The sequence below is a fragment of the Chaetodon trifascialis genome, unplaced genomic scaffold, assembly GCF_039877785.1.
Source record: "Chaetodon trifascialis isolate fChaTrf1 unplaced genomic scaffold, fChaTrf1.hap1 Scaffold_49, whole genome shotgun sequence".
NCBI classification, from domain to species: domain Eukaryota; kingdom Metazoa; phylum Chordata; class Actinopteri; order Chaetodontiformes; family Chaetodontidae; genus Chaetodon; species Chaetodon trifascialis.
The window spans coordinates 7,501-27,883 of NW_027255841.1; the positions used below are offsets into that span (position 1 = coordinate 7,501).

Genomic DNA, 20,383 nt, shown 5'->3' on the forward strand with positions numbered 1-20,383 from the left:
GGTAGAAACAACTACCGGCCGCAGCGCTACTGGCAGCAGCCCCCTCGCGGAGCCGGTAACGCACAGAGACCACCGGCTCCCAACAGAGTGCAGTCGCAAGATCCGGACTTCACAGCCAAGGTACGCATCCTCCACAGACTTATTAAGACTGTACACCATCTAACCAATGTGTCGGGGGATGAGCCACCCCCCATCATCCGCAAAACTACGGCGGACCTGGCGAGTTTCATCAAACCGGCATCCCCGAATGACAATACACGTATGAAACTCGAGGGGAATGCCAGGAATTGGGAGTTCTCTGCACTTCTTATCCTGCGCGACCACTACGAGGACAACGCGGATAGGGACGTGCAGGCTTTGTCGGCTTTCCCGGTGACCGACTGGCACGCCCCCTTTGAGATTGCCAAAACTTGGGCGAGGAGGAATCTCGGCCGGAGGCTGAAGGCGGAGACACTGCAGCAGGTGGAAGCCCATCTAGCGGCCAACCTGCCATCTCAAGCCTCCACATCCACCAGACCCCAGGCCCCCCCTCCTCCAGCCCAGCCAGCGGCTCCTCCGGCGCCTCCAGCTACGGCGACACACGCTCCTACCGCGCACGCACAGGCGCAGCCGCGCGCGGAGCCAGCTACATCGGCATCCAGTAACTTACCTTCTTCGGCCAATCCAGCTCTTCATCTTCCTCCTCCTCCTCCTCGAGCGGCGACAGCATCAGTTGGGATGATGACGGATGCCATCCCTCGAATCCCAGTCGCTTCGGTGGGGACGGAGACAGACCAGAGAGGGGGAGACTGGTCCCCCTTCCTTCAGGATGCTGCAGGGGAGCGCTCTTCTCCCCTTCCTCCCCCTCCTTTCTCCTCCTCCTCCCCCCCACCCCCTCTTCTCTCTCCCTCTCCATCCTCTTCTCTCCCTCCTCTCCTTCCCCCCATCTCTCCCCCCTCCTCCCCCCCTCCCCTTTCTCCTCCTTCATCTCCTGCTCCTCTTCCCCCTCCCTCCTCTTCCTCTCTCCCCATCCATCCCTTTTTCTTACCCAAACCACAGAGGCAGCAGAAAGCCAACACGGGTGGTGATGCCGAGGCTGAGAGGAGCACAACCAGCGCCTCCTCAGCAGCAGCAGCAGCAGCAGCTCCTCTTCCTCCTCCTTCTCCTTCCACACGCAATCCGGGGGAGGCTCAGGACTGCTTGGATCTCATTCAACTCCTGGATGAGGAGTTAGCCCTCCCCACACCGGTGGCCAGCACCAGCCGGACTTTTCCCATGCCCAGGCTGACACCTTTGGTCCCTCGCCAGGCTACAAAGGTAACTCTGTCCACACCGCCTTCTCAGCCACCCCAGAGAGAGGGCAGCCCTGAGCCCCCTCAGGAGGTCTCTACACCCACAGAGGCGCGTTCCCCAGGGGGCTCCCCACCACTCACACCCACACGCAGACCCACAAAACACGTGCACACAGCTCAGAAACTGAAAGACTGGAGCTTGTGTATACGTAACAAGTACTTAATTATTGGGGACTCTAATGTGGGCAGATTTCCTCCCTTCCAGTACCAGGATCTGCAAATAGACAGCTACCCTGGGGCCTCCTTTCTGCACGCTGAATCCATCCTCCTCAAAGCCATCAGCATGGTAAATGTTGAGATGGTGATCCTGTCTTTCGGGCTCAATAGCAGAGCTCAGAAGCCACGGGAGGTCGCTATCAAACAGCTGCGGAAAGCCATGGTTATGGCAAAACGGAGATTCCCTGAAGCCACCATCTGGGTCCCTCTCATCAACTGCGCCCCCTGCATGCCATTCAGGGAGCAACAAAATATCCAGGTACTCAATTCATATATCAAAAAGACTTACCGTTATATTCCCTTGTTGCCTTTGGAAGAGTTTGAGGTGGAGGCGGATGGGATCCATTGGACCCATTCCACAGCCTCCAATATCCTGTATCACTGGGCTATGCAGGTAAATTAGATATCCCCGTGAGCCTGCCCACTCAGGAGGGGTATAAGAATTTTTAGGTTTTAGCACAGAATGTTAATTTGACAGAACCACAATTATCTCTCTTGAATAAAGGTCTAAATTTTGTTCCGACTAGAGGCAGTAATAAGAATATTAAATCCCAGGTAAGATTCGACCTCCATCATTATCACAACAGAACAGGACAGAAATAATGAGGCATATGAATGTAAATAATACACTAGGACACCGGATCATTATAAAATAACTTTTATTGAATCTAAAATAATTTTTATTGAACCTAAAATAAGGATTACATTTAGATACAATATACTTACCTTTAAATTCCAATGGGTGTACCTGAAAGACAAAAAACAAAATTACACACAAGAATAGTGATGGAACTCAAATTAGAGAGGGACAGAGCAGGAAAGGGAAAGGAGGTGAATAGTCGAGAGGGACAGGAGTGAGGAGAAAGGCCAAGTTAGGCATCCCACCTCCAATGGCTTGTCGGAATCGCCTGAAGAAGGCCCAAATTGAGGCCGAAACGTCGCGAGAGGACCGAATTGAGTCCAATTTTTTGAAAACCCAATACCTTCGGGTCTGGGACTTTTTCAGCCCCCAGGGTGGAGTGTGCACTGTCTGCCCCCTACTTCGGTGGGGGACAGACTTTTCTTTTCTAATCCTAACCCCTAACCCTAACAGCATGAAAATATAATAAACTGTTATTGAAAAAAGACAGACATGAAGAGAATAATTGGGAGATTGCCATTGAAAAACATAAAAACAATAAATAAATAAATAAATAAATAAATAAAATGAAATAAATTTTCAATTTTGTATTTTATTTTTCAGTGCCAATGCTTATTTCAGTGCAACCATAACTTTTTCCAATGTTTCTTTTTCTGATGCCAAACAAGTTCTAGCTCCATAGCACTGACACTTGCACTTTGTACTCATAGGCCACACCCAGTTGCTAGGGTGATGTTGAAGTTTTGTCTGTTTTGTTTATTTAATTTCATTGTATGTGTACATTGCTCTCCTTAGATGCTCTGTTTTGTGGCAATAACATTTTGGGGTATTTCATTTCATTGTATGTGTACATTGCTCTCCTTAGATGCTTTAGATGCTCTGTTTTGTGGCCATAATATTTTGGGGTATTTCATTTCATTGTATGTGTACATTGCTCTCCTTAGATGCTTTAGATGCTCTGTTTTGTGGCCATAATATTTTGGGATAAGGTGTTTTTTTGTTTTTTTTTAATCTCTTCTTGTTTTAAGTCAGTAGTCAGAGTGCAGCAAAGTCTTTCTGAATGTTACACTCAAGCACATCCTACAGAAGAGAATTGAGAGCATAAATGGAAAATAAATGGGTTTTCTCTGACATTGTAAGGTCTAAAAAAAAAAAAACTATTTTGAAGTCATCTTCTACTTCCTTTAGTACAATACTCAAAACCCACTTTTAAAATCTCAGTGCTTAAATTCATACAAGATTGTAACCGTGGCCCAAAAACACACTCCTCACAAAGAACATATAATTCACTCTGTCAATGACAAGCAATGCAGTCCTGTCATTGGAGGAGTTCCCTCCTGTCTCTATCTTTATGAGATGATGACTTCCACACTCACACGCACATAACTGACTTGTGTTGACAATGGTATCTTTTTACGATTTAAGTCCAGTGACCACCCACAGAACAGCTGAGGTTAAAGGTTATTGTTATGTTTTATCTTTACATTCAGCTTAAATACAAGTAAAAAAAACATAACTGTCTGTTTATTATTCAAGTGATTTCACTAGTTTTAAGATGATGCACAGTACTATTTGATTATCAGTTCAAGTTGGCCAGTGCATTAGATGTAATCAGAGCACCTTTACTGTAAGATTCATTGTAAGCTACAAAAAAATCCAGCATGCATCAAATGTACTTTGGACTAATACTTCAAACATAAAAAAAAGAAAAAAACCACACTGTCACTGATCACCATTCACAACATCCATGTCACTCAAAAGAAGTCTTTTCTCCCTTTCTTTTGTTATTCAGATGCTGAATTGTATAATTTGCATATCACATTTTCCAAAGGACACATTAGTATCAACCTATCTGAGAATGTTGAGTCTAATTCTTTGCCACAGTTGTCTTAGGTGACCCCTGAGACCGGCTGAGTGTAAGCTCTTCCTCATTCATCTCATTTTGTCATATGCACGTTGCTTTGAATAAAAGCATCTGCCAAATGACAAATTGTAATTGTAATTTTGTCTGTACTGTTAAATCTGAAGCCTTCCTCCTCCCCTGACAGTTGTAGGCAGAGGGGAAATTATTTTATTACTTTGGCTTCTCCTTTCCCTCCTGATAGATCTGTGATTAGATACCACTCAAAATCTTATAGTGAAAAGACCAGGCAAGGAAGGAACAACTTTTTGGTATTTTTATTTTCACTGTGCGTACTTTGTACCTACATGTACAATATGTATGTACTGATACATATATGTAAGTGTGTACATGGAAAGGTGTGAATTTAGGGGGTAAAAATGTGTTCACTGAAAAGAATTATATTAAATTAATTCAAACTAGAAGGTACCTGCAGTATTCTGTTATTACAGGGCATCTAATGATAAACAATCTCGCATTTGGCAGGAATTCAAAGAAAAAATGGAAGCATTTTACCTATAGGCCATAAGGTGAACCCTGTTATCGTTTCATCTCGCTCCGACATCTGCGAACTACACAATCTTTAGCTCATAAAAAAGAACGACTTCTGTTAAGTATACAACTAAAAGTTCGTCGCAAATAAACCTGCCGATTATTTACGCCGAGGCATTTCATGTCGAACTAGGTTCTTCAGAGCGTAGTAAGATTTTGGTTCGCGAGTGGTGGCACGAGTTGTCACGTGATCGTGCTAGACCAATCGCGTAGCTCCATTATGACAACAGCCCGGAAACATGGCGACGTCCCTAGTTTCATTCAACGTTACCGATAAAGAGGAATTCTACCAAAAGTCTTCTAAAGTGGGCCAAATGGATACTAAACAGTGTTTTATACATAACTGCCTCCAAGAAGAACAATGAGGCAAATAGACAATAAGGTGAAATTTTAATGTCCATGTCATTTTGATCAATAAAAGGCAATAATTGTAGATCAATGACAAGGACCATTCAATTCAATTCAATTCAATTCAATATACCTTTATTAGTCCCACAAGGGGAAATTCCACATTACAGCAGCATCAGTAAAAAATAGACGAGGTAGACAATCAGTAAGTATATACAAGTATAAACAAAAAAAGTGTGAATTTATTCGCTCATAGCTAAATACAACACTGATCAACCATAAAATAATCTGCATGGAAAACATATATACATATTTACAATATATACAACAGCATACGAAAATGAATGGTAATGTTACCAATGTAATCAATGCAATAGCCTACAATTCTCAGACAATTGCCGACGTGCTAGTCCTCACTGTCAGTGTCAGGACAGTTGTCATCTTCCCTCTCCTCGATTTCCTTTGTGTTTGAACAGTTGCAACACCTGCATAAGTCTTTGCAACAGAGTCCTGCAGAGACGCATGAACATCTGCCTGTCTCACAAGCACTCTCTTTGCAACTGCAGTGTATCACATGCAAAACACTGTCAGGGGCTGGATTTCTTGTCATCCATGTGACTTGTAGGTTTCCATCTTCCAGATGCCAACCGTCCAGCGGGTGATGGAGCGAAATAGACAGATAGATAGATAGACAGATAGATAGACTTCGACGATCGCAGGGCACAAACACACAACCATTCACACTCACACTCACACCTAGGGGCAATTTAGAGTCACCAATCAACCTAATGAGCATGTTTTTGGTCTGTGGGAGGAAGCCAGAGTGCCCGGAGAGAACCCACGCATGCACGGGAAGAACATGCAAACTTCACACAGAAAGGCCCAACCCGGGAATCGAACCTGCGACCTTCTTGCTGTGACGCACGCGCACTACGTGCTGCGCCACCGTGCAGCCTGGACTCGAAGTCGTTCTGCTGGATGTTGATGAGATGGCCTCGCTTCTTAAGGAGCTTTCCGTATCATCTCCTCTCTCTCTCTCACGCGCCAGACGCCTTTCCACTTTTGCAATTGCATTCTTGTCAATAAACCTTCGATAACATGTAGGATGGAAGGCAGCATCCTTGGGAATGCTTTCAAACTCTGAATCAAGGCAATGTTTGGAGTTTTCAGCTATGTCTTGGCACTCACCCTTCAACTCGAGCCACTGTCGTAGGCTGTTCCTGTAAGTATTCCACCGTGCGATTGTGAAATCCTGACTTTTTTCATGTTTCACTGAAGCTATGTGCATATAGCACCGTTTATGTCCCGAAGATTTCGTTTTTCTACCACTTTCTGGTGAGTTTTCCTCTTCTTCCATACTACTAGACAAAACTCTGGACGCCGCCATCTTGGCTTGGTGTTGATCAAATTAGGCTTCCCTATTGGTCTAGAACGATCACGTGTCGACCGTGGCACCTCTCGTGGACTAAAATCTTATTACGCCGTGAAGACGCTAGTTCTGTATAAAATGCCTCGTAATAAAGAATGGGCAGGATTTTTTGCGACAAACTTTTTGCTGTAAGCATAACATGACTCCGTCTTTTTATGAACTAAAGATTGTGTAGTTCGCAGACGTTGGAACGGTATTCAATTTCTGAAAGACTTTTCGTGGTTCACCTTACGGCCTACTATTACCTGTGGGTTTGACCCAAACCCAAATGTGAATTTCAGAGTTTGTTTCCTGCATTCTGGTGACTGTAAAGAATGAAAATAGCAAAATAATAAGCATAGTGCAACAGTATTTTTATGTTAAGTATTTTTAATTTTACTTTTAATTCTATGGGAGGGAAATACAGTTCTACTTTAACAGTTCCTGTAAATTCCTGTAAAACTGGCCTAAAATGCCTATCCTGGGCATCCAAAGTTAAAGTACCAGAAACAGATTGTGATAAAGGATCAAAAGGTGTAAAAATTTGTCATAACTCAGGAGGAATAAATAATTGTGAATTGTGAATGAGAGGAAAACCTAAAAGGCAAGGAAAAGTGTGGGAATGCTGGCAAGCTGGTTTCAGCTATATTGACTATAGACATAAAAAAACTTTATTTTACTTTCCCTTTACTCCATGTCAACAATGAAGAGCTCTCTGTCAAACTATTTTGTCAATCCACATAAATTATACCACCTCAGGCGGCTGAAATAGGCTATTGAAGTACAATGTTTTACCCATACAGTAATATATAGGCTATAAGCTTTTACGTTACTGTAAAAGCTAGGCTAAAGTAAAAAGACAGATGTACACAAATGTAAACATAGTCACGTAGGAACTATGTAGTTTGCCTATCCTATCCAGTTGTTACGGAATCTCAAGGCAAGAAATACGGCCAGGACCCAGAATGCAGAGAACAATGTCAGTTTATTTGGCAAAATTCAAAGTCCAAACAAAAACAACGAAAATCTCCACAAGGTGGGAAAAAAAGGCAATGCAGGCTGTAAAAAGGCAAACTGAGAAAATGCAAAAACTGCAAGACCAAAAAGGTCAACTATAGAAAAAACACAAAATCACTAATACTGGGAAAACTCTTACTAACGAAAAATCACCTTAGCAGGGAAAAAACGGCACAATAACTAATGACAGGAAAAAACTAGAGAATCACAGGAGCTGGGAGCACGGAAGAAGGTAAGGCGGACAGCGTGGCGAGATGCGTGTGAGCAGACCAAGAAATCTTCCGGCACTGAGCAGGTGGAAGAGCTGGCTGGCTGAAGTAGCCAACGGCTGATGAGCTGATGCTGCTCAGGTGTGTCTCCAAAAGTGGCCAGGAGATCCACCCCGCCCCCCTCCACGCTCCAGCGCTGCAGCTGAGGAGAGTGAGAGGAGAATGGAGAAAAAGAGGTAGGAGAAAAAATGCCGGCAGGGCAAGAAACAAAAACAATGCACCAAATCGAGGCCACAACACCAGTATTAGTAAAAAGAATATGATAATGTTAAAATAAATCACAGACTATTTTTAAAATGGTACAAAAGCCATTAGCCCATCAATTCAATTCAGTTTTATTCATATAGCACCAAATACGAGCGGCAGCCTGTTACAGCAGCTCTCCAGACTCTTAGGAATTTTTCTTGTCTTTTTCTGTTTTCTTGCGCATCTTTTTTATTCATGTCAGTTCTACGTGTTTGTAAATGTCTGGTGCATCAGACACATTAAACACGGTAACTCTGGCGCTACTTCTTTATCACTTTTACAACCCGAGCAACTTTCTCCGCGTCTGTTGGTGCGTGAGAGACAATGGCTTCCATTGTTTACAGTAGGGATCAGCTGCTGGCCCTACATAACACAGCCGTGCAGCCGGAGAAGCGACCTGATGTCCCCCACAAGTTAAGGAGGAGGATGCGGGGGTGCCGCACTGGGATCAAACGTCACGACAGGAGGGGAGCTGATAGACCGACTCTCCCGTCCGGCATCATTGGGAACGTAAGATCTCTCCCCAGTAAGATGGATGAGCTGGCAGCGCCGACACAACATGAGCAGGAATATCGATGGTGCAGTTTGCTACTGTTCACAGAGACATGGTTGGGAACGCAGCATACAGACGTGACTGTAGCGCTGGATGGATTTTCACTCGTATGGGCAGACCAGACAGAGAGTAGCAGTAAGAGGAAAGGAGGAGGGCTGGCAGTGTTTGTGAACGATAGAGAGTGTAACTCCAGGCACATCACTATCAAAGAGCAGCACTGCTGCCCGGACATTGAACTGTTGGCTGTTAGTCTGAGGCCATATTATCTGCCGTGGGAGTTCTCACACGCCATAGTGGTGGCTGTGTATATTCCCCCCTCTGCTAACACCGATGCAGCCTGTGACGTCATCAACACCGTGATCAGCAGGCTGCAGACTCAGAAACCACAGGCCCTCTTAATGATCTCTGGGGACTTTAATCACGCCTCTCTGTCTTCCACTCTGCCAAAATTTATCCAGTATGTCACATGTGCCACCAGAGACAATAAAACACTGGACTTATTTTATGCCAACACCAAGGAGGCATACAAATCATCACCCCTCCCTCTTCTGGGAAGAGCTGATCACAACTTGGTTCATCTCGTGCCTGTCTACAAGCCCCTTGTCAACAGGCAACCAGCTGTGTCCCGCAGAGTGAAGAGGTGGTCTGACGAGGCTGAAGAGGCTCTGAAGGACTGCTTCGAGACAACCGTGTGGGATATTTTCAGTGACTCTCATGAGGAGGACATCGACAGCTTGACAGACAGCATCACGGACTACAAAAACTTCGGTGTGGAGAACACTGTACCCACCAGGACTGTACGGTGTCACTCTAACAACAAACCCTGGATTAATCCTGGCATTAAGGCTCTTTTAAAGGAGAAGAAGAGGGCCCTCAAGTCAGGAAACAAAGAGGAGCTGAAAACTGTTCAGAGGCAGCTCAGAAGGAAAATCAGGGAGGGGAAGGACAGATACAGGAGGAGAATGGGGGAACACCAGGGGAGTCTGGAGAGGCCTGAAATGGTTTTCAGGGGAACACAGTATTCATCTCACTGCCACCAACGACACCCCCACTGTTCCTCCCAGCCCCCCATCCCATCCACTTCACAAGACACTCAGCCCCCCTGCTCCAACTTGTCCCTCACACCTCTCCAGGTGAGAAATGAGCTCAGGAGGTAAAGACCAGAAAGGCTGCAGGACCGGACGGCCTCAGTCCCAGGCTCCTCAGATCCTCCTCTGATCAGCTGAGCGGGATTATTGGACATCTGTTCAACCTGAGTTTTTTGCTGGGAAGGGTGCCATGCCTTTGGAAGACGGGTTAAGGTTAGGGTTAGGGTCCTAAAAAAGGACACAGCAGACTATCTGCTCAAGAGGCTGAGGTCTTTTGGGGTGTGTGGGGCACTCCTGAAGACCTTCTATGACTCTGTTGTGGCCTCTGCCTTGTTCTATGGTGTAGTCTGCTGAGGGAGCAGCATCACAACAGCTGACAGGAAGAGGCTGGCCAAACTCATCAGGAAGACCAGCTCTGTTCTGGGATGCCCTCTTGAACAGGTGGAGGAGGTGGGGGAGAGGAGGATGACAGCCAAGCTGTCCTCCATGACAGACAATGACTCCCACCCCCTCCAACACACACTCATTGCACTGAGGAGCTCCATCAGTGATAGGATGCTGCATCCAAGGTGTGTCAAGGAGCGGTATTGCAGGTCATTCCTTCCTGCAGCTGTCAGACTTTACAACAGTAACTGCTCCAAGTAATTGGTACAATAATATGTATAATAATCTGTGCAATAATCTGAGAAACAATCTGTGCGATAACATGTGAAACAATCTGTACAATAACCTGTGAAACAATCTGTGAAATAACCTGTGCAATAATCTGTGCATTACTACCGGTACATAACAGTCTGTAAATACTATTTACAATTTTTTCTAGGATGACGTTTTTATCCCACCCTTTTGTATATACTTGTTGTGTTTTAACTTGCATGCACTTGTTGTCTTTTTACCATTCTATTCACTTTATTGGTGCTGCTGTTGGAATTTCCCCTCGCGGGACGAATAAAGGAATATTGAATTGAAATCACAACAGAAGTTGTCTCAGGACACTTTCCAGGCAGAAACCTCAAGCAGGACCAGACTCTGGGTGGGTGTGCCCTAGAGGGCATCAGTAAAAAGGACATTGAATATCAAAACAAACAATATAAACAAGGAATAATGAAATATGAACAGTACTGACATTGCCCATTGGATGATAGTACTCCTGACTGGAGTATTGATATTGCACATAGGAGTAATAATACACCTGATTGAAAGATTGATATATCGCACCTTAAGTTGAAATTCACCTGAAGTGAAAAACTTACTGAAAAAAGTGGGTAGTACAAGGTCTGCAAGTCGACTGAGATGGGATAATAGTAAAGCTGTTGATTCTAATGAAGAAGGAACAGAAGACAACACAGTGCAACTGGGTTCATCCATAATTAGGAGTTCTTGGATGGTACTGTACTAGGGTATGCAAGTCATTTCCCGAGTTGAAGGAACATGGATATTGGGAGAGTGAGGTCTACCAATCACCACATCACAATGAGTCATGTCCTGGATTGTTCCCAAAGTGGGAGTTTTGGGATATTACATACTTGCAGAAAAACCAAGACTCAAACTCCAGCAGTCGGCAAAGAAAAGATGCCTCAGCACCAGAATGTGATGGCAATAACCCCCAATGCAACCAGTGAAGCAATTCAACCTACAGCTATCCCCAGCGCAGTACCACCAGACAGCACACCTGCATCAGACTCCACGCTGCAGTTAGTGGATACAGACTTCAAACCCAGAAATGACTATTACAGTAAGCAAAATTCCTAGCCTTGTCACAATGATAATTTATTCAACAAATTAAGGCAGAATAAATGTGACATGAGCGCAGAGAAAGTAGGACCCAAATACGGAGGATTCTCAAATGTTTATTTACAACAAAAAACTCTCAGCGGCCGAAATATGATGCTCAGTCTGAGGAACGAAGTCTCTGCTGGAGGGAAACTCGACAGCTCTGTATGGAACAAAAATTTCCGTTGGGGGAAAAAGGCACAGAGGCAGACAACACAACTCACGAGAGAAAAAACACTGCTCAAGGACAAAACAACAGGAGGTGTGTGGCAGGGACCAGGAAATCGAGACCTGTGGCAAAACACATTGGGGATGAACCATAATCATCTGGCACCAGAGTGTGAGAGGAGCCTGCTTAAAAAAGGGAGATCTAATGAGTGGAAATTAACGACAGGTGGGTCTGGCCGCTGCTCACCTCATATGAGATCAGCCCCACCCCTGCCACACTCCAGCCCTGGAGAAAAACAGAAGCAGATTCAGAGCAGATACCAAAAACCTGGCCACAACACTGAATCTAAAAAACACAAGAAGGTTACAGGGAAACACGACACAGTTCACAAAACACAGATAACAGGGACTAGACGAGGAATTAGTATTCTCAGGGAACAAGGAAAGCCATACATAAGGGATGATAGACGAAGACAAAGGGAAACACACTGACTTAAATAGACAAGAGAGGAAACTAATCAGACACAGGTGGACACAATCAAACAATCACCAGAGGCGGGAAAACATAGGAAGTAAAATCAACTTTGACACACAAGGGAAGGCTACAAAGTTAAACAGGAAATGGCAAAACTAAAGTCAAGATCCTTTTTACACCTTATACAGTAATGTGGAATAACCTGCTGTGGAACTACAGCAGAACAAGCAAAGTATATCTGGGCCAACAGCACCCATTACTCTGCTTCAAGGTGGAGTCCAAAGCTAAGTTCATCTCAAGATATAATACGGATCTTGTATCCTGCCATCAGGGGGGTGCAACAGGAGAGACACCTTGGATAGAAAGTGAAATATTTTCCAATTTCTACAACCAAGTCCAGTTTCCCTTGATTCACCCCTCCCTGGATAACCATGTAAAACCATTGACAGTAAACACTGTTCATTTGGAAATGGCTGCATTCTGCTTTTATTTATGTTTTAGAAAGCATCCCAACTTTTTTGAATCAGGGTTGTATATGTAAAATTAAAGTTAAGCTTTTTTCTCACATTTATTTCAACATGAAGTGCACACTGAAAAGGTGTGTCCATTTGGGCAAAGTATTCTGTTTATTACACAGTAATCTCTGTAACATCTTACGGTTCATGTTCTCATTCATAATATACTGTTTGACGGGCATCCCCACCCACCTTGTGAAGTGCTGAGAGGTCAAAAAGCACGCGTTCAAACACGCCCTCACACATGTCCAACACACACGTCCAACACACGCGCACACACACACACACACACACACACACACACACACACACACACACACACACACACACAAGCTCAGATAAACAACTACAAACTCATGACCAAAGGGAACACACCCTGTCCCTATCATTCACAGTAATGCAACAACTCAGCATCTACAACACCAACCAACAGATCCACCCTACACCCTCACAACACCCCCTCGACCATTCTAGCCCACTATATAAATCCTCTGCCCTCTCCACCTGTGTTCTTCTCTTTCTGATTTTTTCAGTTAGTACCATGGACACATTTAAGTTTATAATTCTGCTCTTTTGGACATGGGGCTGCAGAGCGGGAAGAAAGGCACAGCACAGGTGAGTCACTATCTAAAAATGTAAATACCTAAAAACGGTATTTGTCATCATGTCCATGATGATTTTTGACTGGAGGTTCACAGGTCATGGCCTCTGTATTTTCTAAAGGAATTTGGACATTTTAGAGATGTTTGGGCACTGATTACAAGTCCTTTCAGATTTTTAGACTGAACATTTATTACATGTTGCATTACTGCATATTTTGAGAACAATATGTTGGGAGTACCTGCATTCATGTATCTCAGTATTTCTAAAATTGTAGTTATAACTATGTATTTTCTGTAAAGTTGGTAAATGCTTGCCAGAGAATGCTGTTTCCTTCTCAGACTGATTAATTTGGATTTACAAAGACCTAAGGACACTAAAAAGTTAAAAAAAAATGTAAGTTGCTTAAAATATCCTGTAACTGACTATAGGATTATTATAGTTATTTCAATGTCAATTCTATTCATCATAATCTTTAATTGATTGGTTGTTTGTGTTTTTTATGTACTTACTGTTTTTAATTTAATTCTGGTTTACAGACAATTTCACAAGTTACAGGGGACACTGTAACACTATTGAATAGTATGACACCAACCCAGGTGGTAAACTGGGGCCTGTTTCACAAAAGCGATTTGTGAACATTGGCATGATGGCAGTGTCTTGTTTCACAAATGCAGATGCAGATGAGTCCTACAGGGCTCTCAAATGGCCATGCATAGGTCACAAACATGCTGTTTGTTTTCATATGTTGAACCTGTTAAAATTAACATGGAGGGGAACTATTTCATTTGACTTTATTGATCCCAATTTGGGAAATTCTTTTGTTGCAGTAGCATTTCATGTAGGTAATTGCAGTTTAAATGTTGGAAATTTGACAGGATTGCAGCTCAGTGGTTGCACTTAATTACATAGCAATGCTAAATGTTGTATAAATGACAGTGGTTTGGATAAATTGGATAAAGCACTGCACCTTTCAGGAACAATTATATTCCTATATTTCATGCATCTGGACCTGCCCTACACTGCCACACAAGTGTCAAAGTATTTAAATAGAAATTATTTAATATAACCACAAAATCCTTGGAAATATTTGGATACTGTTGCCTTCACTCATTGCCTTTTTAGGTTTCTTTATTTTACTATAAATGGAAACAAGCTGATATATTTTTAACCAAACTTTAACCTGAGTCTTCCTCTCTTACAGTCATGCAGATATGCAGAAATCACAGAGAGAAGCTGGTAGGTTGCTGTTACTCATCCAACAAATTCTGTTTATCATTAGCACACATTAATGCACTTAAACACACAAATTATATGGCAAATCAGTTTTGATTTGAACATAAGCATAACTTGAATGCCATGATCACACAGAGCGGGGACAGTACAGCATGTCATCCACTATCTCCACCACACTGTCCACACTGTCTTTTGGATAGATGGGGACTTTGCCTTTTTACTGCCCTTATCTTCACTATCCATTATCAATAAATGCTTTTGCACTGTGTAAATGTGTTACAAGTGTTAACATAGCCACAGCATAGCCCAAACACTCACACACACACACACACACACACACACACACACACACACACACACACACACACACACACACACACACACACACAATTATGTTCCAATGACAGTGAATATTTAAGTAGAGACAGTACATTAATAATATACTCCTGACTTGTGTACCCTGTGTACCCTCCACTGACACCAAACCTATCCCTCCATCTTTTTGAACCACTTCTGGACTGTCCTAGAATACACTGCATGAGTCCCCAGTCTATTATGCAAAAACATATATTTATACAATTACTTTCACACAGCAAACATCTAACATTCAAGGACATACAAGGATTACCAACCAGTCAAGAGAGGAAACTGCCCTGGGGCCTGTGTTTGTTTTGTGGTATTTGAAATCCCAGTGTTCCTGTATATTACTAGTTAATCTTGAGGCCCTGTCTGTAGAAAGGCCTTGTGTCAGACATTATTTGTAATATAATCACTATTAAAGTTCATATTGTGCTCACATGGTGCAACATCTTGCCAGTAGCTAGACTTATTGTTTATCACAAATTGTTTTGGTGGTAAATTATATTACATTGCTATTCTTAATCTAAGTTACCTCTCCATTGTCCATTTGTCAATCTGCCTGTGTTTGTGTTTGTATTTCTCCAATACTAGAGCTGGCCTCCTGTGACTTTAACCAGGACAGTGACCCATTCTGCAGGTTCAGTAACAACAATGCAGACAACAATAAGTGGACGAGACACAAAGGTCCAGCCCTGACAGCTCACACTGGCCCCAGTGGAGACTACCCTGATGGAAGTCAGTCCTGAATCTATGGTTTATTTGAAATATTTCATTTCTGTACGATTACCTAATTGGTAACCAGGCCATGATTGAGGTTAATGTAAGATGGGATGTAGACACTCAATTTTGACTCATGATTTGTAAAATAAATGTTTCCTTCTCTCTAAATCTGTTTGCAGAGGGCTTCTATATTTACCATGAGTGTGGCAATATGTCTAATGGACAGAAAGCTCGTCTGCTGAGCCCTTCCCTCTTATCATCGGCTTCTCAGATCTGTGTCCAATTTCAATATTATATGTACGGCTCAAACTATCAGAGTACACTGAGAGTTCTGACCAAGAGTTCTGGCAGTGAGGAGGAAGAGGTCTGGAAGAAGACAGGCATCCAGAGCCCAACCTGGCTGGAGGGCTCTGTTTCTGTGTCAAAACCCAGCAGTCAACATGTCAATGTGAGTGTTAGCAAGTCACTTTAGACGTTGCATTAACAAGGAAATGTGGGAACAGAGAGCAGCAAGATGTCGAAGAGGCTCTAGTCATTTGTTAATGAAGAGAATTTTTTATTTATTTTTTTTTGTTTGTTTGTTCAGTATGAGTAATTAAAATCGCTGTAGTTAAGGCTCAAATGAATGAAAACAATGAGGAAAACAAGATGAAAATGTCATTCTATTTTTCTGCAATTTTTCATCTCATCCCTCTAAGCTTCATTAGACATTTAAGTACCATGCTTAATGTACATCATCAATAGATTGTACTCGAAGCTCAGAAAGGCTCCACTGGTTCCTGTGGTACAGCTCTGGACAACATTGTCATTACTGAGGAAGCATGTCCCTGTGAGTTTACAGACAGACACACACACACACACACACACACACACACACACAAAGACACACACACACACACACACACACACACACACACACACACAAAGACACACACACTCGCTGAATCATTGATTGTCTAAATGTTTCATCCACAGCTTGCGTTTCTGGCTGTGATTTTGACACTGTTGGTGACCTGTGTGGGTGGATGACTCAATCTGAAAATCCTAATGTGTTTGGCTTTGATCAGTGGATTGGACAAACAGACACTGAATGCACTGGACCCGATGATGACTTCTCTAAACCTGGATGTAAGTGACTCTGCTTTTCAAAAGTCTGTATGGAAATTAGTGTGCATCATACAGCCTGCCCTAATGTACCAAATTGAGTTCTAATGATATGATCAAAATCAATGTCAAACAAATTTTTGCTTCATGTTATCTGGATGAATATGACTAGTGGAGTCTTTTTACAGTCTATGTTCACCCTAAACAGCCACCTATGCAGATTAAGGTTAACATTATTTTCCTCCTGACATCTCCTTTTTCATCTCCCTATGTTCAATCTCATAATTGTGAATTCAAACTGACAACACTAATGCCCAAGGGGGATGGAATACATGGCAGCTGGACTTGATTGTAGATATTTAAAGAAGTTTTGGCTCTCATCCAAGGACCTTCTTTAGTTCTAATGGACTGGTGGCAAGGCCCAGGTATTCCACCTCTGTGGGATTGTTCTCAAAGTCAGTGATATACATGGTTCATTTGTAGTCCTCACTGGAGTCACCTGAGGCCAATTGTAAAAGACAGTCATTGGAGTTGTCGCACAAAGTCAAATATGAATGGTTGTTAAATCTCCTGGGAAGGGTTAAAAGTTAAAAGGGTTAAAAATGTGACCCTTTAAGAAATAAAATATGTCTAAATTCTGTTTTCATTTAATTACTCTAGATCAATGGTATATACCATAATAAACTGTTGTCAATTGTTGGACCTTTTGCTGTTAAATATATGCATATTGTGGTAGTGAATAAAACATCATAATGATAGTTTTGTTTTGTTTTTTTTGTTTGTTTTTTTCATTTTATTTGTTTTATGTTATTCGTATCTAAATGGCCGTTGTTGCTGACCCTTCAAAATGTAGTGGGTTCCTACATGTTGTTGGATTCTTCAGAGGCTATCCAAGGAGTCAAGGCTCAGATCAGAAGTCCTGTAATAACCCCCACCTCTGGGTGTCTGGAACTCACCCTCTACTACTACCTATATGGCACAAGCAAGACAATGGAGCTCAGTGTCTACACCAACACCACAGGTAGAAGGCTGCATTTATTGTTGTGTTCATACAGACAGAATGAAAATGTTTGTCTGACTTGAATTTGTTTTTCTTTTTAGCAGGTGGAAGCCTTGGCCCTGCTCTCTTCAGTGTCATGGGGAGCCAAGGTGAAAGCTGGAAGCCTGCAATGGTCCGCTACGAGGGAACTGCAGCCATTCAGGTAAATACTAGAACTCTGTCTGTCTCTGTATGTGTGTATGTAAGTGTGCATAATCTTACATTAATTTTCTTGTCAAACATATATGTATTTCAGTTTGTGATTGTCGGTACCTATGGAGAAACTGACAAGACAGATATTGCTGTTGATGCTGTGTGTGTCTTGGCGTGCAAAGGTGAGAAACTGACCAGAGGGAATTCAAGATACTCTCCATACCATTACAAAATAGAAACAATCCAAACAATATATACAGTGTGTTTTCACAAGAAACTATTTATTTTTCATTTATAGCTCAACCAACTCCTGTCCCACCAATAACAACTCCAGGGTCAACAATACCCAAATCAACAACACCACACTCCTCTATGACTGAATCAACAACTCCTGGACCGAATACATCTAAATCAACAACTCCTCAAGTAACTACACCTCAACCAAATACATCTGGACCGACAACACCTACACCAACAGGTCCTGGACAAACTTCACCTGAACCAACAACACCTGGGCCAAGTATGCCTAAACCTAAAAAATTCTTTCTTTCTTTCTTTCTTTCTTTCTTTCTTTCTTTCTTTCTTTCTTTCTTTCTTTCTTCATTTTTCATCAACCAATTCCTTTTCTTTCTATTGTACAGAACCAGACCCCTCTACCACTGAATCAACAACTCCTGGACCGAATACCTCTAATTCAACAACTCCTCAACTAACTACACCTCAACCAAATACATCTGGACCGACAACACCTACACCAACAGGCCCTGGACAAACTTCACCTGAATCAACAACGCCTGGGCCAAGTATGCCTAAACCTAAAAAATTCTTTCTTTCTTACAACCTACTACCGTAATTTCCGGACTATAAGCCACTACTTTTTTCACACACTTTGAACCCTGCGGTTTAAACAACGAAGTGGCTAATCTATAGATTTTTATGGGCTAACGGCTTCCAGGGGGCGCTCTAGCAGGAAACGCAAGAGCAAGACAGACGGGTGGAAGAGATAACGCACTGAGTAAGACGCTAGTTTGATCGTGTTTTCTGGTAGGCTAACAGGCTACGGCTGCTAGGCTGGTTATGTTTTTTAACCAGCCGTGTTACTGCACTTTTACAGTCATTTTACTGCCGTGTTACTGCACTTTTACAATCGTTTTACTGCTGTGTTACTGCACGTTTGCTGTCGTTTTACTGCTGTGCTACTGCTGTGTTACTGTCGTGTTACAGACACTGTTTGGAAAAAATATTTACTTACGGTAATTAAAAATTTAAAAAATCTTACTGTGTACCATCTTTCTTTGTAAATATCTCATGTTACAACGTGGGTATCTATGGCTTATAGACAAGTATAGCCTACATATGTACACATCTTTTTTTCTTTCTAAATTTAGTTGGTGCGGCTTATATTTAGGTGCGCTCAATAGTCCGGAAATTACGGTAAATCTTTCTTTCTTTCTTTCTTTCTTTCTTTCTTTCTTTCTTTCTTTCTTTCTTTCTCCATTTTTCATCAACTAATTCCTTTTCCTTCTACTGTACAGAGCCAGACCCCTCTACGACTGAATCAATGACTCCTGGACCGAATACCTCTAATTCAACAACTCCTCAGCTTACTACACCCAAACCAAATACTTCTGGACCAACAGCACCTACACCAACAGGTCCTGCACAAACTACACTTGAACCAACAACACCTGAACCAACAACACCTGAGTCAAGTATGCCTAAACCTAAATCTTTGTTTGTTTATTCATTTCTTTGTTCTTTCTTTCTCTGGTTTTCATTAACCAATTCCTTTTCTTTCTATTGTACAGAACCAAACCCCTCTACGACTGAATCAACAACTTCTGGACCATATACATCTAATTCAACAACTCCTCAACCCACTACACCGAAACCAAATACTTCTGGACCAACAGCACCTACACCAACAGGTCCTGCACAAACTACACCTGAACCAACAACACCTGAGTCAAGTATGGCTAAACCTAAATCTTTGTTTGTTTATTCATTTCTTTGTTCTTTCATTCTCTGGTTTTCATTAACCAATTCCTTTTCGTTCTATTGTACAAAACCAGATCCCTCTACGACTGAATCAACAACTTCTGGACCATATACATCTAATTCAACAACTCTTCAACCAACTACACCTAACCCAAATACTTCTGGACCAATAACACCTACACCAACAGGTCCTGAACAAACTTTACTTGAACCAACAACACCTTTCTTTCTTTCTTTCTTTCTTTCTTTCTTTCTTTCTTTCTTTCTTTCTTTTTCATCAACCAATTGCTTTTCTTTCTACTGTACAGAACTGAATCAACATCACCTAGACCAAATATGCCTCAACCTAAATCTTTCTTTCTTTCTTTCTTTCTTTCTTTCTTTCTTTCTTTCTTTCTTTCTCATTTTTAATCAACCAATTCCTTTTCTTTCTACTGTACAGATCCATGTCCTCCAGATGCAGAGTATATTGATTGTGGTCCAGCTTGTATTCCCACTTGCATGGAACCCTCCACCAACTGTTCTGGCTCCTGTATCAGTGGCTGCTTCTGTAAACCAGGGTTTGTCTTCAAGGGACGGCACTGTGTGCCACTGGAGAAATGTGGTTGTCTGGATGACCAGGATAACTATTATGAGGTCCTAATTAATTTTCCCAAGTGCATAAATCGCTGCTT

The 20,383-nt window shown here is 42.4% G+C and overlaps 1 protein-coding gene across 1 annotated transcript in view; it reads left to right on the forward strand.

The window, feature by feature from the left end:
- zanl (zonadhesin, like) overlaps positions 1-20,383 on the forward strand; it is an 83,252-nt gene that overhangs the window by 369 nt on the left and 62,500 nt on the right. The window contains exons 1-20 of the mRNA XM_070958229.1: positions 1-756; positions 1,039-1,941; positions 7,778-7,857; positions 9,187-9,277; positions 9,545-9,613; positions 10,010-10,137; positions 11,101-11,303; positions 15,287-15,430; positions 15,595-15,863; positions 16,160-16,244; positions 16,391-16,543; positions 17,373-17,540; positions 17,624-17,721; positions 17,815-17,893; positions 18,010-18,250; positions 18,414-18,533; positions 19,308-19,439; positions 19,578-19,697; positions 19,836-19,936; positions 20,155-20,345. The exon at positions 1-756 is cut by the window's left edge and continues 369 nt beyond it. Of these exons, the coding sequence (XP_070814330.1) occupies positions 1-756; positions 1,039-1,941; positions 7,778-7,857; positions 9,187-9,277; positions 9,545-9,613; positions 10,010-10,137; positions 11,101-11,303; positions 15,287-15,430; positions 15,595-15,863; positions 16,160-16,244; positions 16,391-16,543; positions 17,373-17,540; positions 17,624-17,721; positions 17,815-17,893; positions 18,010-18,250; positions 18,414-18,533; positions 19,308-19,439; positions 19,578-19,697; positions 19,836-19,936; positions 20,155-20,345 (4,131 nt within the window). The remainder of the gene's footprint in view (positions 757-1,038; positions 1,942-7,777; positions 7,858-9,186; positions 9,278-9,544; positions 9,614-10,009; positions 10,138-11,100; positions 11,304-15,286; positions 15,431-15,594; positions 15,864-16,159; positions 16,245-16,390; positions 16,544-17,372; positions 17,541-17,623; positions 17,722-17,814; positions 17,894-18,009; positions 18,251-18,413; positions 18,534-19,307; positions 19,440-19,577; positions 19,698-19,835; positions 19,937-20,154; positions 20,346-20,383) is intronic.